At 43.7% G+C, this 24,931-nt stretch overlaps 1 protein-coding gene across 1 annotated transcript in view; it reads right to left on the bottom strand.

Moving 5' to 3' along the window:
* The window catches only part of LOC144763327 (uncharacterized), a 1,153,250-nt gene that overhangs the window by 505,201 nt on the left and 623,118 nt on the right, over positions 1 to 24,931 (bottom strand). Inside the window, exons 57-60 of the mRNA XM_078648815.1 lie at positions 23,722 to 23,757; positions 18,408 to 18,542; positions 13,124 to 13,240; positions 10,672 to 10,962 (exon numbers count right to left, since the gene is read on the bottom strand). Of these exons, the coding sequence (XP_078504941.1) occupies positions 10,672 to 10,962; positions 13,124 to 13,240; positions 18,408 to 18,542; positions 23,722 to 23,757 (579 nt within the window). The remainder of the gene's footprint in view (positions 1 to 10,671; positions 10,963 to 13,123; positions 13,241 to 18,407; positions 18,543 to 23,721; positions 23,758 to 24,931) is intronic.

Here is a 24,931-nt window from a genome sequence, read left to right as displayed (position 1 = left end):
GAAAAGGCCCCCAAGTTTTTTTTTTTTTTATATATATTTTTTTATTTTAACAGTAAGACAAGAGTAGGCAATACAGACATCAGGTGTTTCGCAGTGAAATACAGAACAGGGCAAGGCGGGGGAAATATACAAAGAAGAATCACTGTAAAAAGTAAAAGGCCCATCACAGGTACACATAACGGAAAAAGGAAATAAGCAATCTATTAATCAATCAAAAGCAATCCCACCCGCACGACCTCGTCCACAATGTTACAGGATAATTAAGCCAGCGAACACACCCAGACAATAAAGGATTCGTGAAAAATAAACAGCCCATCTCTCGTAGAAAGAAAGGGAAAAGACAAAAGGGGCCATAGAACAAAAGAAAGGCAAAATAAAAAACCCCACCCCTAACCCCCCACCCTGCACCCCTGCAATGGCTACGGCCTAACCCCACTAGCAGCGTGCCTGTCGCCCAAGAACTACCCTAAAGGAAGGGAAAAGAGAAAGCGGAGGAGGAGAAAGCAAACACACTCCCGGTCTCCCATACCCCCCGCCAACAGCGACCACCCTGAGACATGGTAAAATCAATATTTAGCAATTATACAAACCAGTCAGGGGAGGATAAACAACAACCACCCAATTCCCGTCACAATATAGGCACAACCCCGGCATTGCCAAAAGCTATTATATCGGACCCCGTCGATAAAGTTCAGCCCTGGCCAGTACGGTCCGTCAGAAAAGTCTGTACCACTCGAGCCACCATTTTGATGGTAAAGGCAAGGCGTACATAAAAGTTCTTGACAGCACAGGAGGATCGAATACAGGATAAAAGTTCACGGCTCGAACGAGGAAAGGTGTCCAAGAACAGCGAGTATCCGGAACCATCACCAAGGAACTCGTAGCCACATGGAAGACCGTCTATAGATGCGTTGGGCGGCCGCAGGGTCAGGCAAGAGACGCTAGCGAAAAGCCCGGGCTGGCTCGCCGGTAACAGGGGACCGTCAAGGTTCATGAATTCCGGGTTGTGCACGGTAACCTCGACCTCTGATGGGCAATGCACCGCTGGTACCACCTCTAGCTGGAAACTAAATGAGGTGTCGTCCTCAGGTTCCAGGATACCGTCCACTTTCACCATCAGTGTCCGGAACACAGCGACTGTGTACGAATGGAGTACCCCAACAACGGCCTGCAGCGATGGCATGCCTTCCGTCCGCTCCATCCCCTCTCTGTAGGCGACAGAGCCGGACTTGAACCCCGGAGGCCGGCTACTCAGGAGTCGCAGGCCACGCAAATCTGGTATCAAATAATGGGCGCTCCTCGTCTTACAGAACACACCTTCGCCGTCAGAGAGGGCCCCAGCCCGTCGACCCCGGGGAGGCAGCAAGGTTTCCGGGCACCGGGCCCCCACCACAGCAGCCGGCGTGACACGCTGGCGTGTCCCCGGTGTAGATCGTTCAAAGGATCTTCACAAAAAGACAACAATTCAGGCACTCTTTGGGAGACCGGGCTCAGTCCAGGTCTCACGGCCGATGTTGTTCAACTCTGACCCGGGTAGTCCAGAAATCGAGGCCCCGGCTTCCACACGGTGTTAGGCCGAGAATGGAAACACGGCGTATCTTCGTCAGCCGATGAGGTAGAAATCTCGGGATTGCACCTTTAGAAGCAGTAGACCTTCATAAACAAGGAGATCAGGCGTAAGGTCAGGATTGAAGACAGGATAATCGAGCTGCTGGCGGAGGTCGGCAGAGCCGGGAGCTTACGCGGCCATCTTGGTTCGTAGCGTAGCTCCTCCTCCGGCCCCCAAGTTTTTAAGCTTTGGTTTCAATGGTACTTTCCGCCACTAACCCTTTGGTCAGAAACAGTTTGTAATATAATTGTTCCCAGAGTAAAAAAAAGTAAAATGGGGCGGGAGAAGTTTTACTGGCAGCACCTCCTATCTCGGGAACAGCCTCCCTTTATTCCAAAGGAATCAGACCGTCTCTGCTTTAGGAAAAAGCTAAAAACATGGCTTTTTCATCTCTAGGAGTCTATTTCCCTTGGCCAGCCTCATACCTGGCACTGCCCAGTTTGCAAGCCTGCGTGCCTAGGCACACCAGGGTGGTAGAGCGTGTTTATTATACATTTTTATTTAATTTCATACATATCCAGTTTGTGTTTGACTAAAGACCTACAGGTCATCGAGAAGAACTTGGCCAAGGTGTTAGAGGTGCGTGTTGCCTAGCCATCTGCAATGGACTTTAATGAATTCAAGGGTGAGAACCCACTGTTCTCACACCTAGTTCTTGTAGTATCAAGGTCTACAATGCAGTGGCAGACCTTGGGAAACTTGGTGGCAAGTTCCAACAGCTCTAGTTTAGAGTACTTTATGGGGGCTCGCTTCAATCTACCCAACTGGCACCATCCAGGTGTGGATGGGTGCAGATGGGCTTGCCTTTGGCTTGCAGCAGCACTCCTGCTGCTTGTCTCCATGCTGGCATGCTCCTTAAAGAGCGAAGCAAGGAGGCAGCGCTAGAGCGTTAATCTCCACAATGGCGGCTGGGGCAGGAGGTGAGAAAAAAAATCAACTGCAATTAACCTGCCTTTTCCTCACAATCAGCTTCTCTGCGGCGGACCAAAAGGCATGTAATTGCATGCGGCGCAATTAAAAATGAGAACCCCATTCCCCTCAACACAGCCCCTAACTGTTAAAATATTCTAAATGTGGAAGATAATGGAAACAAAAGTAGAATTAACACTAGCAGGTGGCCTGTGGAGCGCTGGGATCCATCTTTTACAAGAAGTTCTGCAGGGACAGGAAAGGCTAGAAAACTGGATTTGAAGGATGTGTATTTCACGATGCCTATGGGGGCAGATTCGCTGAAATATCTAAGATTCAGATGTAAAGGTGTGTTGTACCCGTTTTTTTGTCTTTCTTTTGGGTTCTCCACGGCTCCATGGTCTTTCATCAAGGTCTTACGACCCATTGTTGCCTTCTTTGAGAGAGAGAGAGAGATGATCATCGCTTAATAATTTATTTAGACACCATCTTGTTAATGGGTCAGGAGAGAACAGTTACTGGAACACTTACAGATGACAAGGGATCTTCTGGAAGATCTAGGTTTCATTGTGAAAGTGGAGAAGTCGGTTTTGGTACTAAGTCAGACTTTAGAGTTCCTAGGTTTTCAGGTAGACACTTTGCGATCATCCGGTAACTTCTTAGCCTTTCCTGAAAGGCCAGATAGATGGTTGGTGGAGATGTCTTACGCTTTTCCGTCATTTGCAATGATGAAGAGAGTGTTGTTGAAGGTTCTGAAATAGAAGTGCAGAATGGTCCAAGTCACCCCATTGTGGACTTCAAAAGTTTGGTTCCCTAGGGTAATGGAGCTTTCTGTAGAGGAACCTCATTTCATACCAGTGCCTCAGGGTTTGACAGGGGGGCCAAAAAGAGAGGAACATCCTTTAGTGGTAGAAGGAATGTTGAACCTTCGTGTTTGGAGGATGTGAGGGGTTCTAGAAGATACTCTGGCCTTTCAGAAAAGGATGAGGATTTATTGGATGAGTGATAGGCATCATGCACTAGAAATAGATATAAAGGAGTTTTCTACAAATGGAGAGGTTGGTGCATGTAAAGGAATCTAGATCCTATGAGGCTACTGTAAAAGATTTGGCAAGTTATTTAGCCAAAATTATTTCAAACAGAGTATCAATTGTCATAGGTCAGGTGTATACGCTGGTCATGCCTTGGTGAGTGGCAACGCAATTGGAGGCAACCCTCTAATATGTAGAATTATAAAAGGCATTAGGCTTAAGAGACCACCTAAGGCTCGTTAGGTTTCCTTACATGACGTTAATTTGGTGTTCAAACTGTTTGTTTCATGGCCAGGTTATAATGACTTCTCTCTGAAGCAGATATCTCAGAAGTTAGCAACCCTCCTATGCTTAGTATTTTTCAGAAGGGAATTAAACGTTAATGTTCTAGAGACTGGTAACAGAGTTTACACATCAAATGGTGTAAATTGCGATATTTGGGAGAGAACAAAAACTACGTCTGGGAATGTATTCTATTCTTCATTTCAGGATTGTCTAAAACTTTGTGTGGTAAGGTGTATGAAAGTATACAAACAGAGGTTGATAGAATACAGACCTGATGGCGAAGTTCAGTTGTTAATATCCTATGTGAAACCACATAAAGCGGTTATAGCAATAATGAGTGTGGCAGGTATAGATTTATCCAAATTTGGTGCACATTCAGCTACAGAGCCAATGGCTAGCAAAGTGTTTTGGGCTGGTGGAACCGTTTCTGAAATCGTGTAAGTAGCAGATTGGTCAAATGAGAATACCTTTGCAAATTCCTACCTAAATAAGACCAGTAAAGCATGTGAGCAATATAGTTATGGAAAGATTTATACAAGCATAATACAGGCTTGAAATAAAATGTTGATTCTCCAATTAACATGCAGAGAGAATCTTGATTTCATTAAAGACAACAAAGGTTATCATTATCCCACCCACCGCACCCTATCTTCATATATAAAAGGGTAAAATAGAAAAGATTATCAGCTAGATTCATCAAGCCAAAACCGGCTCGCAAAGGGCCAGATTCTGAGAATCTGGCCCTTTGTGAGTGCAATTTTTGCATTTGGGATTCATCATCCCAAATGCAAAAATCGCTAATTGCGAAATCGCATATTTGCGAGGAATTGCATTTAAGGAATCTCTATTTGAGATTCCTTAAATGCAATTCATCAACCATTTTCAATTTGTGAATTCGCAATTTCTGGCCTCTATTTACCACGAAGTCAGACTTCGTGGTAAATAGCGTAAACTCAGAAAAATGCACTTTAGTGCATTTTTCTGAGTGGTATGTTACACACACACATGTCCTTTGGACATGAGTGTGTGCAACATCTGGCTACATTTGCTTTTCAGGGGTGCTACAGGTTGTCCTTTGGACACCCCTGGCACCCTTGAAATCGCATCCTTATTTGCGATTAGCAAATTGCTAATCGCAAATAAGGAATAACTCCCCATTCATTCCTATGGGCCTTTAAGCCCATAGGAATGAATGGGGAGTTATTCCTTATTTGCGATTAGCAATTTGCTAATCGCAAATAAAGAAGATGTAGGAATCACAATTTTTTTGCAATTCCTACATGAATCCCGTTTTGCAAGTCCTTAATAGCGATTCCTTATGAATCGCTATTAAGAACTCGCAAAACTGGATAATGATGAATCTAGCTGTAAGTTTAAAATAAATAAAAAACAAAGAAGGGGTGAGTATTTCCCTACGGGAAGTACAACTTTGATGTTAAACTGTTCTTGTGGATAAGATATGTTTGTCTTTAATTCTATTCACATGGAGAGAATACTATTAATTTGTTCCTATTTATATTGGAAGCACCCCTTAATTGGATCTCGTCTATCGAGGGGAAGAGGTAAGGTTGGAGCTGTTTTACAGTAACTAGGATGTTTGAGATGTTTCACGTATTTTTCAAGATTTCTTCGTGTTGCAACCTAAAGAGGAATATTGCTGAGTGAGATGGACATATATACTGTGTTATGATTCCGGAATGGATTTTCTTTACTTTGTGATGTGTTTAAGTTCTTTCAAGAGCTGCATGTGTTTGGTAGCAATAAAGGTTTATGCATAATGATAGACTCCATTGTCTTTACTGAAATCAAGATTCTCTATGAATGTTAATTTGAGATTCACCCTTCCTTTTGGTTCTTGCTATAGGTCTCACTGTGCACATTGTTAGTGAGAAAGACATTTACATTCTGACTTCTGTTTTTGAAGTTCAAAACCCTTCAATTTTAGGAAATTGAAGGCCTTGCAACTGCAAAAAGGCTGAATACATTTGGCCCTTACTCATTTAACATAGCAACGTTTTTCCCAGGCTGTTTGCCTTTCAGTACTAGAGGGATTTACAAAAAAGCAACATCGACAAATGTACTAATTATGTTTACTCACACATTTTACCAGAGCCTAATGTGACCTTGGAAATGGTTATACATTTAGGCGCAGTACTCATGACGAGCTGAGCTCGTCATGACCACCGCAGCGCTCCCACGCGGGGATAATTCCCCTGCTGTGTAAGCGTTCTAAAGAAACGGGTGTGGTCATGATGAGCTCAGCTCGTCATGAGCACAGCGCCACCGGGCTGCGTGACGAGCCGAGTTCGTCACGAGCACCGCCGCGCCGCACGCTGCCTCCCTCCCCCCGCACCACGGGAGAATTAGCCCTGCCGCGAAGGGGTTAACCAGCAAGGCTGTATATCTTTTGGCAAAGAAAAGATTTACTTCTGGCTTGCCATACGTTGGAGGTCTGGAGGACTAGTCAGCAATAGTTTTTGTTTGTTTTTTCAACAAAAGACCGGAAAAAAAAGAAACATTCCTGAAATGCTGGGAGTTCTCTTCAAGGGTGTAGCGAACTTTAAGTAGGTCCAGGCCCACCAGAATGTGCTTCCTGTCTCAGTCATAAATGGAGCTGGCAAGAATGATGGTAGAGGGGCTGCCCAAAAAAGGGATGTCAAGTGAAATATTTTATAAGGCACCATAAAACCTTAGGTATCCAAGTCCCGACAGCAAATACAAACACAACATATGGCTACAGTGCTAGAAAAGGTAACTTTTTACTTCTTTCATAACCCTATACCGACAATTTAACTCTCATAACTCTGGTCGGAGGTCATTCCATTTGTGCAATTTTTCCTCCAATAGTTTACATTTAACCATGAGGTCTCCTAAATCCTCTATCCACAAAAGGTGCCCTGGTAAGAAGTGTTTCAGCATAGATCTCCATTGCTCCAACCCAGATGGATGAATATCTATGTACATCATCACTAAATGGTGATGGGGAGACAGTGAAACCTCTGAATTGTCTGACTGATGTGCTTATAGTGCATCAAACCTGCCACAACGTGAGAAAAGAAACAGAGTAAGAAATGTGGTTATTGGCTGTAGGGGTGGAAGCCCCACTCAGGCAAAACCACTATCCTTGTCAGGGTGAACCACAAAACGGCACTAAAATAACCTGTGCTTAACCCTCTGGTTGCCTGGTACAAAAGTAGTCAGGCTTAACTTAAAGGCAATGTGTAAAGCATTCATGTAGCTCACACACTGTAATAAAGTAAAAATACTACCCAAGAAAAATCCCAAACCAATTTAGATATACAGAGTAATTGTTAGTTAAAAAAATTATACCAGAAAAACTAAAATCAAATCAGTAAATCCAGAGATATTAAATAGGTTTAAGTGACACCGCACCGGCAAGCACAAACCACCACTCCTGGTCATCTGGTCACGGTAGACCGGGTGGAAAGTCACAATTCCAGGCCTACCATGATGGAGAGAGGGTTGGATAAAGGGCCCAAGTTAGTCCCACTGAAAGTTACCTTCTTAAGTTCGGCTTACTGTGTTCTGTTCACGCAGGAGAAGGCCGTGAGGAGAATGCTTTCAGAGTGAAGAGCAGGCCAAGCATCACAGATGGTCATTGTAGCACAAAGATATGTTTGTCGCTGGAACTCTACATTTGCGGTTGTCACAGACTATGGTTGCTGTAACAAAGTGCAGGTCTTGCATTGCTGACCATTGTAGACCGCCATTGTTGGCGCGAAAAGCAGGCTTCACTGCAGTTTCACAGTGGCGTTCTTCACAGACGGAAGAGCATCAGCGCAAAAGAGCCTGTTCACGGTCACACAAGCCCAAATTTGAGGGTTTTCATCTTTTCTTTAGGAGGAGCGCTCTCTGATGCTAGCCAATGGTCCAGGATCTGGGAGGCTCCTCTTGGAAAGCAGAGGTCAGCAGCAAGGCTGGTAAGTCAGTTCTGGTCCAGGCAGGTCCAGCTGCAGCAGGTCAGCTGGGCAGTTGCAGTGAGGCCTCTGAACCTTATTGTGTCCCTATAGTTCACACAGGAGGTCAACCAACAGACCCTTAGAGTAGGTAGCCTGGGAGCAAGGAAAGCAGGTCCAGTGTTCCTTCTTCGGACAGCAAGGCAGTCCTTCAAGCAGCAACTCAGTCCTCTGGATGCAGGGCAGACCTTCTTCTGAATTTTCTACAGATCCAGGAATGTTTTGATGAGTGCCTCTGGAGGTACAATACTTATACCTGGTGCAAGCTTTTTTGTGTGTGACTCCCTGTCATAACCCCACATCGGGGTTTAGAAAGTTCTACCCCTGGTCAAGGTTCCAAACGGTCAAGACTAACAAAAGGCAGGGCAGGCCTGATGTCAGGTTCCTTTGAGTGTACAGTGGCCAAAGCCTTTTGAAGTATAGGTGAGGCTGGGCACACCTCCTCCCCCCCAGCCACCCTGTCCACACCTAAACCCCTTTTGTTTTACTTTCTGGAAGTAATACACAGACCCCCAACAGCAGGACCATTCACCGTTTTGTGACCCAGGACGCTGGCAGATAGGCACAGTTGCCTGGGAGTAGGAAATGCCAATGTCTTAAAGTGGCATTTTCAAAATTGTAACTCGTAATCCGCCTTCACCAATAAAGAGGATTTAAAAGTCATTTGCGTGTAAACAGCATATCTCTATCTGCTCCCAATCTAAAGTTAGCACTTATTAAATTTAATAAGGTTACCCGGTGTTAGGGAATGACAAAGATAGGCCTTATAGCATTGAAAAACGACATTAGGAGTTTTTCACTGTCAAGGCATGTGAAACATATTCACATATCCTACCTTTTTAAATACAATCCACCCTGCCCTATAAGCCTCTAGGGCCTACCTAAGGATTTCTAAGTATTAAAAAGGAAGACTTAAGCCTGGCAAAAGTATTATTTTGCCAGGTTGAAATGGCTATTTAAAACGGCACTACAGGCTGGAGAGGCAGACCTGAGACATGTTTTTAAACTACTGCTACTGTGAATGGCACAATAAGTGTTGCAGGTCCACTAGTAGTGTTACATGTAAAGGTCCTGGTTACATGTAGTACTATTTACTAGGGACTTATAAGTAAATTAAATCTGTCAATTAAGGTTAGGCCAATTTTATCATGTTTGAAGGAGCGAGCACAAGCACTTTAAAACTGGTTAGCTGAGTTAAAATGCACAGAGCCCTAAAGCCAATAAATATAAATTCAGCAAACAGAATGGGTGCAGAAAGTTTGGGGGGAAATACCATGTCTAGGATGTCAGGTCTAACACTGAGCATCCTAATACTTTTTGAGAAGCTGCATCAAAAATTGTTGGGAAATAATTCATACAGGAACCTACTATAGCTACAGTGGCCTATTTCGTTCCAGCAGGAAGAATATAAGGCTGTCCAACTTGTGGCTATAATAGTCACAGGTCCTGATTAGAAGGTAATCATGGCCTTCCATGTACAGTTAACTATTGAACATTAGCTCTCAAGTCCCAGCTTAAAAACTTCGTGAATCTTGACCAACTTTGTGCATTTTTGCTACAGCCAAGGAGGAACAGATCAGTCTTGTTTATATAAATGGCAATTTAGCTATCCTGCTGCCAGCAAATCATGCAAGGAATTGATGTGAACATTAAAAAGCAGAGGGGATGTGGAAAGTTTGTGGGACTCCATTGCATGAGAATGCACCTGAAGCACATGGTTTGTTCTTAACTACATAGAATGCTCTACTGGACAGGAAAGAGTCAAATCAATTCTGTGAATTTACCTATACCACTCCGACAATTGTAGCCAATTGCCATTATCAATGCTGTTGAAAGTGACCAAGCTTTATGAAACACTAACAGTGCCCTGGCCTGCCAGTCTCAAGAAGATGCTCTTAGACATCAAATAGCACCATCTTAGTACTTCAATACTGTCTAAACCCAAATTGAAGCTCCCCGAGCAGGCCAAGGGCTTCTAAATGTAATCTACATTTTGTTACCATCTTCTTAAGATCTTGATGGGTAAGGGCCGCTACAACTGGCCTGTAACTGTATAGCTTTACTGGGGTCGAAGAGGGCTTCTTTGACAATTTTGTCACCCATGTCAGTTTCAAGCTCTCAGGTACTCTGCCCTCTATTAAAGAGTTATTCACAATGTGGCTCCTCTGATATCACATTGCTGGCAGATGAGAGAGGGAATTTCCTGACATCAGTTCTCCTACATGTCAGGGGAACCAATCGTTGGGCAGGCATCACATCTGCCTATTTTGGTAGATACCCCATTACCACCTAACTCAAAATAAGGCCCGTAATCCTGTCCTTTGCAGGAGAACATTTGTTTCTAGGATGGAAAATAGAAAAGGACACCCCCAAAATGTGTAGGCATGTAAAGGTGGGATGTTCTCCATGGGGAAATACTTTCCCCATGGATTGAAAGACAAGTTTTAAAATTAAATTGCACTACTGTGATATATTTCCAAAACTTTATACATTTAAACATAAATGAATGTCTTTCCATAGTCATGAATGTGAATTCACAAATGTTTTCTCAGAATTACCCAAGGGAACCTGCAGCTATGGCAGCTTACCAGGCGTACTCCTGTAAAACTATGTGAAGTCAGCATGAAAGAGCGCACTCTTGTAAGTCATATCCAAATACCTTCTTTGATACAATGCATCATGCAAATAATTTTGGAGTAGGCTAAGCAGACACAAGTAGAATACTATAGGAGCAGAGAGGACTCCATCAATGATTGTGGCAATAATGCTATGTTACAATTAGAAGGAATATTTGATCAGCGGTTTTCATACAAAATTCATCTATTGTTTTCAAATTTCTTTAAAATATTTTAAAACTTACCTTCTCCACCAGAGTTACTAATTGATCTTCTAAAATAAGAACACTCTCTACAGAGCTCTGCATGACTGAAGCAGTTCTTTTATCTAAGGTTGTTAAGGACTCTTCCGGGATGGGATGGCTTGTGGGTATAATTGGCAGCTCCTGAGCGCTTGTTGTTTGTCTATTCAGCAATTCTTGACCAATGTCTAGTTGGTCCATTATCAGATCTTTGACAATTAGGTCTTTGGGGTCACTGTTAATTTCAGGCCGGGGTTTCTTCTTCTTATAATCTTTTCTGGTATCCTTCAAATCCTTTATCAGAAAAATACAATGGATATACATGAGAGGAAAGCAGGCAGGAACAAAGAAACAAACACAGTAACATATGATGATGACTCATGCGAGGCGAAGCCTTAAGTGTGTCATGTTGCCGCTGCCCACCCTCAACAATGGTAGTAAATATAAAATTACTTTCTTTGGAATTGCATATTTGGGTAATGCCATGCCAGTTTGTTGTTTGTAATAGTATAAACATAAAAACTTACCCTGACTCAGAATACATGAGGTTAAATTGACATATTGCGAGAAAATCACATTGAATATGCTCATGTTTGTTAGTATAGCCATTTTCCTCTGTCACATCACAACACACAATTGCATCTTGTGATACTGTAAGTAGTGTTCTTTTCATGGTAGTAACACTGACGTTTATTTTCACTGACTAGTATTTATATATATGGGCTTCAGGTCACAATCGACTATTTGTCCCGTTCGCCCCATCACCGTTGTTGTTTCTCCCTTTCGCTGTTTCTCCTTCACATACCTTCCAGTGACTTAGCTTTCACCCGTTGTGTCTACCTTCTCCGAGGCTTCTCCCATGCCAAAGAGTGTAATTCCTCCTACTTCAGGTGTTGGTTGGGAATCCAGGTGTGCTTTGGGTCTAATAACAGTCTGCCTCCACTCTGCTCTGGGCTAGAGAGTATTTAAACCTTTTGGTAATGTATAAATATATGCATTTATTTGGTGCTTTCTCCATTGATTGCACTCCAAGGTGGAGAAGCCGTCAACCCTTGATAATTTGCCAAAGACGCTTTGCTATCACATTCCAGTCTGGGTTTTCCAGAAACCCGCTGAAAAATCAAGTTTCTGTTTTTTCCCTCTTCCTCACATCATTAGGTCGAGCCTGGGCAGCGCATGCGCTGCACTGCGAGGCATGCTGTATTCCGGTATGGACTTGAAGCTCTGCCTTTTTTTCAGCCCATCTTTTCAGTTGGCTCCTGTTACTGTCCATTCTAAATAGTTGCTTTTGATTCATGAATAGGCTTAGTAATCCCCCCTTAGTACCGCCTTGTCTACATTTGTACCCTCCCATGATGACTGACTTTTTTCACTTGTGTTGTTACTCGCTATGTTTTATTTGGTCTGTGAGCACTATTTTCTTGAATGATTTTGCCTATTCCACCCATGACCTACTTTCCTGAAACGCAGCACAGCTCCCACTTCTATATTGTTTAGTAATGGCAGACATGTCATATTTATAAAACCAGTTGTTTAGTAATGCCGGCTGCGTCAAAACAAACTTGCACCTTTTAATTGATATTTCCATTTTTGGGCATCGCGGACCGCTTTAACTATAGCAGCCGTGCTCCTTTCTTTACTTTGCCAGCGTAGTCCGCTTTAACTATAGCAGCAGCGCTCCTTTCTTTCTTTACTTTGCCAGGGGGTTTCGCTTTGATTGTTGCGGCTGCGTTCCTTTCTTTCTTTACTTTGCTACGACGGTCAGCTTTAACTATAGTGGCCACCATCCCTTTTTTTATCAGAGTTCTAGCCAATAGCCGCCACTCGCCTGCAGTGGGGAGCTGCGCATGCCGCACATAAAGGTGTGTGGCCGCCATTGGCTAGTACTCCGTACTCCCGGATCTTCCAAGCCGTGCCCAACGCCATGTCACCCCTCCCACCTGCCCGTCTCCACCACCCTTCCAAGGTCGAAAGTTCAAGCTATTGGTACTGTGAATAACAATGCCTTTTATTTACGTGTGAGTTTTCTAAACAGATGAATAAAGGCATTGTCATTTACAATGCCAATAGGTTAAACTCTCGAAAGTGTGAGACGTATTGCATTCCAAATGCTTGTTTTTCTCTTGCGCTCAGGTCCTCTTCATTAGCCTTAAGATCTCCACAGGGAAACTGACCCATGGGAGGAAAAGGAAAGACGGACCTCAAAATTCTCAACGCAGTCTGAGTTCAGGTTGTGACAGGATACCGACAATACATCAAGAATGGCTGCCATGATTAGGCAAGAGATGGCCAGTTATCATGCCAGGGCCACAAACGTGTCAGGATTGGACAGAACTGCCACCAGGTGTAATCAAAAAAAAGGAAATTCTGGAATCCTCTTAGAGAGTGATAATTGGTGATACAAGATTCTTTTTCTCACTAAATGGACCCTTTAAATCCATCTTGTACAGTATACCTCTTCAGGACGATGTGCTGAACTGATCGTGTTGGTCAAAATCTGCCCAGTCTCTGAGTTTTCATCTTCTTCCACGTCTATGATGGGTTCGCTTGACACCTCATACTTCAAATTTCCCTGAAGAAAATAAAACACTGATTTTACATATAGTAAAAATACATGTTGACCCTCCATTTATACCCCTGCTCTTCTTCCTCAGATCAAGGCATTGTATTATTACGAAGAAATTAGGAGATTGGTATAATGATGACCAACATAGCATTGTCAGGCGCTAATGGCCAACCAAGGAGGATACCCGTGATGAGGGGCCCCTGTAAAACAAACACACAAATTGAGATAGCTGAACACCAACTCCATTTTTGGTCTGGAAAGAAGTCACAGTAGCATCAAGTAAGATTGCACCAGGGCTACATGAGGTGCTGCAGCAGAACAATGACCACTTGATTAGCAATTTTATTTTCGAAAGCAGCTGTAAATAGTTTATTGGGACTATGCTGCAGACTCTGGTGTGGCTCTTGGGGTCATTTAGTTGGTGAAGTATCCTCTGGCTGTAGTACAACTGTTCACCATATGGTTATTACGATGAGTCAAGATGGCTGCACTGTCCTCAAGCAAGTCTATTATGGCACCACCATGGCACGCTTACCTAGGAACACAACTTTACCAGAAATGCATTTGTCTTGCAGATAAAAGCATGTATATTCTCCTAGAGACTTTCGTATCCCTGGATGATAATTTACAAAACTAGAATGCACATCAATTTCAAGGTGAAGTCACCCAAATTACAAAATAATTTTAAAAAGTAGCTGTCCATACCAGAAATAAATACTACATATAATACATAAAATGTCAATGAATTAATAATAATACCGCAAATAATAAGCCAAACCTTAACTTACGTTAATATAATAATTGAAATGACCTAGAATGCTAATTTCATAAAATGAAGAACAAATCAATATGAACTAAATAAAATTGCACTGAAATTCTTCCTAGGAATTGTGTCGGATAAAATGGTGCCAACGCCAGGATTACATAGTGCCCAACGGCAGTGCCAGGATAAACAGGTTCCAGTTACAATGTTCAAACAGCATTAATTCATGAAGGGGGAGGGGGACAGTGGCAGTGTTTCCCGGACCCGCTGGCTCGCCTGGGATTATCAGCCTGCATAACCAACCTTGTGCGTGTTGCAACAAATGCGAATTTTAAACGTAGGATATTGTGGAAATTGTTTTAAATTTTGAAATCTGTGACATTAGAAATTTAAAAGTGCACACACTCGCACATACACGCCGATATCACCTGTGGCATTAGCTTTCTAAGTGCTTGCTTCCCCGTGATTGTGCTACGGGGAGGGAGGACACCACTTCCGGTCTCGCTGAGCGGTTAGCGCTCTAGCGGCCAGGGCTGACAGGGCTATTTAGCCCTCGCCCCCTCCTGAGCGCGCAGCGATCGCGCGCAGGAGAGCCGAAGACAACGCCGAAGACTAGACAAAGAGTGGCCCGTCTGCGCCCGTCCGCGACAGGACGGGGCCAGGGGCCAGCCACTCTGCCCCTGCGCATCATGAACGGGCCCATGACTGCTCCTAGCATCAGGTATTTACTTCATACCCTTCTTGCCCTACAACCCCAGGGCAAATATAGATGCACTAATAGAACACCAATATGTCCTGATGGTCCCTTCTCCTGCATCATATGCGGATTCCAAGCCACTCACTCCAACATCACTGTTGGATATCTCAGTAACAATATAGATACCCAGGGAGGCTGGAAAAGCTTTCTGTTAAATGTAAGATCCCTCCCAAAGCATTATATGCAACTTTGGGATTCTATACATAGCATTCAGCCTGAGATCTGTTTCTTAACTGAAACTTGGCTTAAACCCCATACTATCCCCACTATTACCTTGGGGATACCTATGGGGTATAAAATCCTTCGTCAAGACCGCCCTGAGAAAGTAGGAGGCGGGATCGCCATAATATATAAAGATACGCTGAATATTACGGTTTTAGAACAAGTAATGCTACCCACCATGGAAGTAGTGATCTTTCATTTAAAAATCAGCCCTAAGGTACACTGGAAAGGGGCATTAGTCTATCGCCCGCCCGGACCCAATGCTGGGTTTTCCCTCGCTCTAACCGAACTTTTAGCTCCCTACATGAAAGCAAATGAAAATTTTATGTTACTTGGAGATTTTAATTTTCACATTGATATTGCTGATCATCCTGATACGAAAGCATTCTTGACAGATCTTGCTCTATTAGGCCTACATCTTCGAAATAGTGGACCTACTCATTCAGGTGGTCACACCCTGGATTTGATTTTCACTACCCATCCTAATGTTTACTGTCATCCCCCTAAACACATCTATTGGTCCGATCATAAAATGTTAGATTTTTCCCTGCTTTACCTACCTAAACCAACAAATTACTCTGCTACGCAGTCCATTAAGCATAGACCATGGCATAAAGTCACTCCTGCCAGGTTTACACAAATCTGGAAAGAGCCAGCACTCTTAAATTCAGATAACATCAACACTGCTCTCTCCAAGTTTAACTCCACACTGATGACAGCCATTGACACTCTGGCTCCTCAGAAAATTGTCAAAAAACCTACCATAGCCAAAAGGGAAACATGGTACACTGAGGCCCTCAAAGTAGAAAAGCAGGGGTGTAGGAAGTTGGAGAAACTTTGGAGACGGACACGTAATGGGGAAGATAAAGACCGATATCTGGTGGCTATGATCACCTATTATAAAAACATCAAAAAAGCGAGGAAAATAAGCCTTACCTCTCAAATTGCAGAGGCGGGCAATTCTACTAGAGAGCTATTTAAAATCATACAGGCCTTCACCAACCCTGTGATATGTGAGAGTCCAGATATTTTCACTCAAGATCTCTGTAATGAAATATCTCAGTTTTTCGAGAATAAAATAGAAGGGATATACAAGAAAATCATCTCAGTCTCAGGTCCCTTGGATGTTGAGGTCTTTGAAATCTCCCCTATGGTGACTCCTGGGAAAACCCTTCATGCAATCCCTGAAATAACTATCAAAGATCTGACTGCACTTATCAACAAAATGAAGACCGGCTCCCCTACTGATTTGATTCGCGCTAAATTGGTCTCCCCCTTGAATGAGATATTAGGCCCCTCAATTCAAAAATTGTTTAACCTCTCCTTTGCCGAGGGACAACTCCCACAATCCTGGAAAGAAGCGGTAGTGAACCCTATACGCAAAAACTCCACCTTGCCCTGGTCAGAGCTCTCCAACCTCCGCCCTATCTCTCTCCTCCCTTTCATTAGCAAACTGGCAGAGAAACACGTTAATACCATCATTTCCAGCTTTATCGAGGCGACAGGGGGCCTGGACCAATCTCAATCTGGGTTCAGGCCCAACCACAGCACTGAATCGGCCCTTCTCTCTGTGACTGATAAGATCAAAATGTCACAGGATAGAGGAGGCTCAATGATTCTAGTGCTGTTGGACCTGTCCGCTGCCTTTGATACCGTGTCCCATAACATCCTTCTCAGCCGTTTGCAGGGAGTAGGAATTGGAGGCTTAGCACTATCATGGTTGGAGAGCTTTCTTACCGGGAGGTCACAATCTATCAGCTTGGCCCCTATCGTTCCACCTCGAGGGCGCTCACGAAGGGGGTGCCACAAGGCTCATGCCTTAGCCCTACATTGTTTAATGTATATGTGGCCCCCCTTGCTGAGATTGTGCGGAAGTATGGGTTCACTCCAGTTTCCTATGCTGATGACACCCAGCTCCTCTACCCTTTCAGCTCCCTTGGCCCTAAAGTCAAGGAGAACTTTGCTGAGGGTATGAGGGCAGTGTCACATTGGATGGCTGTAAATTGCCTCCAATGTAACGTGGGAAAAACAGAGGTTATGCTCTTTGGCAAGGCGAGTCTCCTCTGGTCCCCAGACTGGTCGCCATTAGATCTGGGCCCAGTACCCTCCTCAAAACCTCATGTTGAAAATCTAGGGGTGAAGTTGGACCAAAAACTGACCTTAAAGGAACACACCAACTACATCGCAGGGCTGTGTTTCCACACCATCGGCCTTCTCAGACGTGTCTTCCCGTATCTTCCTGCCACCTATAGGAAGACACTTGTACAGGCCCTGGTTACTAGCCGCCTGGACTACTGCAACGGCCTGCTGACTCTAGCGAATGCAGATGCAGTGGGTCGTTTGCAGGTAGTCCAGAACACAGCGGCGAGATTGGTCATGAGTGTACCGGCCAGGACTCCCTCCAAGCCCTTGTTGGAAGAGCTGCATTGGCTCCCGATGCGGCAGCGTATCAATTTTAAGATATGCTGTACGGTCCACAAGTGCTTATATGGGGTTAGCCCTAAATACCTATCACAATCTCTGGAGTTGTACCAACCTGGCCGGTCACTCTGTTCAAGCAATCAAGCCCTCTTAAAACCACCTGTAACAAACAAATCCAGACAAGGAGACCGTGCATTCTCCTCGGTTGGTCCTGCCTTATGGAATAAACTCCCTACTGATGTTAGAATGACTACCAACCACCTGTCTTTTAGAAAGGCACTAAAAACCCTCCTTTTCCAAGAAGCTTTTCGGTCCCTTTAATATCTTGTCTCACATAACCTGATGATCCTATGGTTGGCAAAGCGCGGAGATACCCTTACGGGATTGAATCCAGCGCGATATAAGAAACTAAATAAATAAAATAAATAAACAGTGAAAGGATAATTATATACCAGATACACTGTTAGCGCAACATTGCATCTGAACACAATATCAGAGTAAACCCACCTCAGATACAATGCCTGGAGGATTTAAACCCTGGATATACTTTTAGATCAGATGTAGATTCATCCAAAAAGCTTTGAGGTCTTACTGCTGAGGGATGTATGTTGTTACAACGCATGCTTTCAAAACGCATGCCTTTACCACGCAGGTTTTACAACGCAAGTCGTTTCAACGACTTGGGTTGGGGGGCGCTGGATAGTGGAATAGTTTAATTTACTAATCCAATTCCAATCCCCGTGGATAGTAGGGAAGGTTTTGGATAGTAAATTAAACTATTCCCTATCCTACAGCGCCCCCCAGCGCAAGTCGTTGTAACGATTTGCATTGTAATACCTGCGTGGTAAAGGTACTGCGTTGAAAAAGTTGCGTTGTAAAGGATGTTCCCCCTGCTGAGACCAGCCAGTCTTTGACATCACCACAGTGTCCCCTCAACCCCAAAACAACTGTGGCAAGATGGTGCTCAGCCTGGTTAAGATGTGTGTGCTCTCATGGCACCAGACACTCACGGTAAGATCATTGTCCGGCTTCAGTGCAAGTTTCTTCTTCGAGGTCCGGTCCTTCTTGGAGCTGGTCAGCTGCTGCAGCACCTCCTCCACCCCGTGCTGCAGCAAGTGGTCCGTCAGCTCTTTCAGCAGCGCCATCTGAAAGAGAGGAGAAGAATGGTTCCTCAAGCACTTTTTGTACAAAATTTAAACAAAGTTAATCCCAATTTTTAGTAAAGTAAAATGTTTCATCCCCATGATGTGTTTCTCTGCAGGGAAACCCCTCTAATCGCCAGGCAGGTAATATTTGGGGTACATTTTACTGACTGCCCTTCGGACACATTTACCTTGGACCATTGAACCTTTTTATCACACGTACCGGTACTTCCCTGTACCGGTACTTTCCTGTACATACAGTACAGTATTTGCTTTTGCACAGCTGTAACTGGTTAGACTCTCTAAAGCAGCATCCTGCTAACACAAGGCTCCCTTTTATGGTTTCTCTGACACTTTAAAAGGGAATGAACACATTAATTTGGTCTAACCGAGACAAAATAACCCTGGATGGTAAACAACCTTTACAACACAACTTTTACATCGCAGAGCCTTTACAACGCAACCATTACAACGCAAACTATTACAACGCATTGCTATGGGGGGCGCTCTAGGATAGGGAATAGGTTAATTTACTATCCAATAACCTTCTCTAGTGTCCACAGGGACTGGAGTTGGAATAGTAAATTAAACTATTCACTATCCAGCACCCCAAAGCACTATGCGTTGTAATGAACTGCGTTGTAATACTTGCGTTGTAAAGGAATGCGATGTAAAAGCATGCGTTGTAATGTCATACATCCACACTGGATTGCTGCTGCCAATTCAGTTCCCATATAGCTGGCTTAGCTCTACATTTCTTTGATTTTTGTAAGGATTACATCCCTGGTGCAGTTTGCCAGCAAATTGATTCTTTCTATTAAGATATCTAAGTAACAATGGTTTTCTCCGAAATAAAAATCTTATAAAGTGGTAAAATATTGTGTAATAAAATGCAGTAGATCACTGGACTGCACACTAATGTAAAAGAATAACTCGCAGACACGTGTCAGCGGCCATGCTAAGATCACCAAGCACCAACAAAAGCTGGCTATTTCTGGAGTACATCACTCCCTACTAAGAACAAACATTCTATGCCTTGAAAGATAAATCTTTATAAAAGGTAGAACATTCTCCTAGTCCTTCAGAGGGAAATCCTCTAAGATCTGAAACGTAATTTCTCTGCAGATCCCGATTTGCACTTCCTGTGGACTAGTCAAGTCCACTTCCTGAGGACTTGACTTGTGGTCTCACCCCTGAGGCGGAAGCCGGGGGCTCATTATCGTCATTTTTAAAAGTGTGCATTATTTTTTATTGTGGCATCTCGTTTAAAACTTCTGACCATTTTTTAAATATAGCGAGCCTTACTTGTAGAAATCGCCGCTTCCCCACGCTGTCCTCAGCGCAGCAGACTACGTGCTGACGCCGGGGATTACAGGGTGAGCAGCCGCCATATTGGGGGAAGGAAGGGTGGCGTTCCAGTAGCTGGCCGCCTCCCACCCTCCTCAGCACTGGATAAAAGGCGAACATCATCTCGTCCGCGCAGCGGGCGGGCGCAGCGCGCGCGCCGAAGGTGCGCCAAAGGCAAGCCCGTCTGCGCCCGTCCGCACCGGACCCGCGCCTAGCGCCATAACCCCTGCTTCAGTTGCTACAGAGTGGATTAGATATACATAGGCTGAGATTATGCAGCTGAAACCACCCCATAGGGCGGCCTGTTCGCAATATAACCTCGAATTTATTCTCGGGGTGACCACTGCATGTTGTCTTAACTGTAAGTCTCCTATACCGCTCATTAACACCAAGGCCACCCTTTCAGATGTTCACATTACTAAACCTGTGAATATCATAATATCACTCATCAACGCTCGCTCTCTGGCCAGGCATAGGCAGGAGATTGGTGATTTAATTCTGGATAGAAAAATAGACTTACTTTTTATCACAGAGACGTGGATGGATGAAGCGTCCGATCCCGATTTACTGGTAGCGGTGCCGCATGGTTTTACTATATACCGGTTAGATAGACAGGGGAAAAAAGGAGGGGGCTTGGCAATCATTTCCCGGAATATTTTTCCGGTCAGAATACTTCCTATATTCTCATCAACATGTGAAGCTCTACACTTTGCTATCAAGCTCACTCCCTCATACAATCTTAAAGGAGTACTTATTTATAGACCCCCGGGTGCACGATCTGAATTCTTGTCCTCCTTTGTGTCGCTTATGGAACCATTGGCAATCGATGACACCTTCATGGTCTTGGGAGATTTAAACTTCCACTTGGAAAAAATGGAAGATTCTGAAACCTCATCCCTGTTGGCTGATTTTGAGACGCTGGGATTAACTCAGTTCGTAAATGTACCCACACATGAGGCCGGTCATACTTTAGATGGGATTTTCTCTAATATAAAAGAGTTGATAATACGTGACATACTGCCTCTCACTTGGTCCGATCACCATGCCATCCTGTGTCATATTCCTACTACCCAGGCTCCTATTCCTAAACGGGTCCCTTTAAGTCAAGAACCTTTCAGAGTCTGGAAGGACATTGATAACGTGACCCTTAGAGCGTCGCTAATTAAATCCTGTCCCATTATTTCGGCAGACCCTAACATCGCAGTGGAACAGTTTTTCGACTGGTTGGGCAGTGCGGTGGAGACACTTGTGCTGCTTAAATCTATCTCTAGAAACAGGAAAGTGCCTTCTGCACCATGGTTCTCTGAAACTCTAAGAAAGCAAAAACAAGTCTGTAGGAACCATGAAAGAAATTGGCGAAAGGCTTATGATAGTAAATGTAAATTTGTATATAAAGAAACACTGGCTGTCTACAAAAAAATTATCCATGAGGCAAAAAAGAAATATTTTGGGGAACAAATTGACAATGCTAAAAATTCTAGTAGACAATTGTATGAGGTGGTAAAATCACTGGCTGGGAAATCACCAGACCTGGGTCCACCTCTCTCTCAGGAGTATTGTGAAGCTCTGGCTAACTTCTTTTTCTCGAAAGTAAACGATATTTACTCTGAGTTTTCAGTGATGGAAAACCCAATCAAATCCGGATCCATCTCTTTAAGTAAACACCTAGATTGCTCGCTAGCTCAATTCAAAGAGATAAAGGAGGATCAAACAGCTGACATTATTAGACTTATAAAAACGAGCTCAGCCCTAGACCCCTGCCCTCCTAAGATATTTCCTCCTGTAATTGATTTAATTAGTGAAGTCATCACACAAGTCTGCAATGGGATGTTTAAATCAGGGGTTTTCCCGGACAGGCTAAAGAACACATTACTAAAACCACTTCTCAAAAAGCCCGGTCTAGATAAGAACATGCTGAAAAACTATAGACCCAATGCCAGCTTGCCTTTTATAGCCAAAGTAGCTGAGAGAGTAATGAACATTCAACTGTCAGAGTATATTGAACAAAATACTCTACTTGACGACTCTCAGTTTGGGTTTCGGAAAATGCATGGGACCGAGACCGCGCTTATTAAAGCCGCTGATGACATCAGAACTATCAGCGATCAAGGGGGTACAGCGGTAATGGTCCTGTTGGATTTGTCTGTGGCTTTCGACACGGTCAATCATTCCATCTTGATTGACCGTGTGGGAGAGTTGGGCATCCATTCTATGGCCAGGGCTCTGCTGGCCTCCTTTTTGTCGGGTAGAATGCAGGCCGTAACACTGGGATCTTTGAAATCGGCTGATTTAGCTCTACCATGTGGCGTTCCTCAAGGCTCATCCTTAAGTCCGACACTTTTCAATATCTATGTGTCGGACTTAGCTAGGGTTATTAAAAACTACTGGATGAGCCTTACCACATATGCCGAAGATACCCAGTTGGTGCTCGCCATCAACAATGATGGAGAAGAGGTGGCGGCTCGGTTTCAAGAAGGCATGTTGGCTATTAAGTAGTGGATGGCCAGGAATTGCTTAAGGCTCAATTCAGAGAAGACCGAGGTGATTATCTTTGGAAAGTTATCTCCTCTGTGGTCTTCAGTCTGGTGGCCTCCATCACTTGGGGCCTTACCAACCCCCGTTCAGAAGGTCAGGAATTTAGGGATAATTTTTGATGAAAAACTGAACTTTGTTAATCATGCTAATCAGATAGCATCCTCAGCATTCCATAAACTCAGACTTTTAAGGAAAATCATACCATTTCTTCCTGAGAATGCTGGGAAAACGGTGGTGAGTTCTCTGGTACTTTCATCCCTGGATTACTGCAATGGCTTATTCGCAAATGCTCAATCTCGGGTGGTTGCCAAATTACAACTAATTCAAAATGCAGCGGCAAGACTGCTGTCTGGCACTCCCAAATTCAAACTGATTAAGCAAGTAATCAGGAATTCACTGGCTAACGGTCAAAAATCGGATCAGATTTAAAACTTTATGCCTTACCTTTAAAGCGCTACATCGTCTTGGGCTGGAGTTTCTCAAACAGAAGCTCATCCTCTATATCGCCCTACTAGACCACTTAGATCCGTATACTCGCACCAATTAATGGTGCCTCGGACTAGGACGGTTACCTGGGGAGACAGATGCTTTACGAACACTGCAGCCAGACTTTGGAATACTCTTCCGCTGGCGATTAGATCTACCCCATCATTGTTTCAATTCAGAAAACTGTTGAAGACCTGGTTGTTTGACCAATGATTTCCCCTCCACTTTATTCACTTTTGGATTTCGATATTGTTCCTTCTAAGACAACAAGTTGAGCCATAGCGCCAAGACACCCACGGGTATAAGTCGCGCTTTATAAATATTAAAAATAAATAAATAAAAATAAATAAATAAAGTGGAAACATATTTCGACCCCAAATTCCAGATGCAATATTTGTCAAATTCGGACTAAAGTACAGATTCTGTGATAATAGGTTTTTACTCGCTGTTTGTATGTGTTGCTTGGTCTTTCTTTAGAGTAACATTTGTTGTTTTTAATGCATTGCTGTTTAACTATTGTCATATATTCCCTTGATTCACATGTATTGTTTTTGTTTTTGTAACTTTGAACATGTCAATTTTAACTTTATTTCTCGTGTATTTTGTTCTTTCTCTACTGCCCTCTATAGCATCATGTGGTTATGAGCTATACCATTTAAATCTGCTGATAAATAAATAAATACCCTTTTACCTGAGACTGGAAATTGTTCTTTGAAGATGTGCTTTCATAATTGCAAACATGCCTCAAACTTACAACTTATCTCCTACCCTAGCCCAGTAATGCACTATCTTGAATGTTAAGGGATTTTCCTACCTTAATTCCATACACTTCAAAGAGTTTCTCCAGATCCTGAAAAGCAAATTAACATTTATTTTGAGTTATTTGGAAGCAGAGAATGGAAGACATGGTTCAAGAAAAACAAGAATTGAGTGCTGCTGTGGCAGGGTGCAGTAGGGTGGGGGCACTTGGATATGATGCCTAATTTGGTTTTGAATTCTAACAACACTTTAATAGAACTTTAAGTAGAACATTGATATCTACAGTGCACTACCTCTGACAGAAATTTCTATTTTTCCCTAAAACACATTTGGGGCCGATTACTATATGGCCTGTAAAGGCTCTGACTTGTGGTTGGAGCCTTTAGGGGTGCATCGTAAAGGCCTGCTCGATTTCCTTTCCGATCGCCTTATGTTGTAGGAGGTCGGAAAGGAAACCACCCGGTCATTCCGGCTGGCTTCCAACGTTTGCCAGTTGGAAGCTGGCAAGTAATCTCAAGGGTGGCTCTTTCCACCCTTGAGATTACGATCAAGGTTTCCGACATGGCTTCCATGCTGGTCTGTCTGACATGGAAACCATGTTGGAAAGTGTGTTTGGGGTCCCCCAGCAAACCCCTTTTGCGCATGGCCTCCGATTGGAGGCCGAGGGGGCACCTATGGCGTCTCCCTGTTGATTCCGCACCTTATGGCAGGCAGGGGTGAACCGCACCTCCCACTTCACTATGGGAGCATGCATCACAGCCAATTTACACCCATAATGCATGCCTCCATAGTGAAATTTAGGAATGCGACCGAAAAGTGTTTGTCCCATCCTAATGAGGCAGTCAGGATCACTAATCGGGTGTCTGGTCCCATGAACAAGTCGGTGTCGTCCGGAAGTAATTCCACCCGACATCATAATGAGCTCCTTAATGCATAAATGTATAATATGAGCCCCTGAAGCCACTGCTGACTAGGAGCCCCGCCATTTGACAGACTTCTCAGTGCTTTAGGTGCTGTCAATATAAGCAGATGAGAGAAGGAAGGTCCAGAGTAATACATGTATTTCACAAAAATGACACAATAGCCAATGTTTGGGAAAGGACCAAAACAGCCTTTATGACAACAGACTACAGAGCTGCTGATACATGCTCTCCCACTGCTAGTAATATATGTTGCTTATTCACTAGACAATAATTTGGTTAAAAGAACAGAGGAGTGTTTGGAGGCCTCCTAACCCTCCCCTGTTGGTATAATCAAGAAATATA

The sequence above is a fragment of the Lissotriton helveticus genome, chromosome 1_1, assembly GCF_964261635.1.
Source record: "Lissotriton helveticus chromosome 1_1, aLisHel1.1, whole genome shotgun sequence".
Taxonomy (NCBI): Eukaryota; Metazoa; Chordata; class Amphibia; order Caudata; family Salamandridae; genus Lissotriton; species Lissotriton helveticus.
The sequence above is the reverse complement of the archived record's forward strand: the minus strand, read 5'-3'. Positions and strand labels throughout refer to the sequence as shown.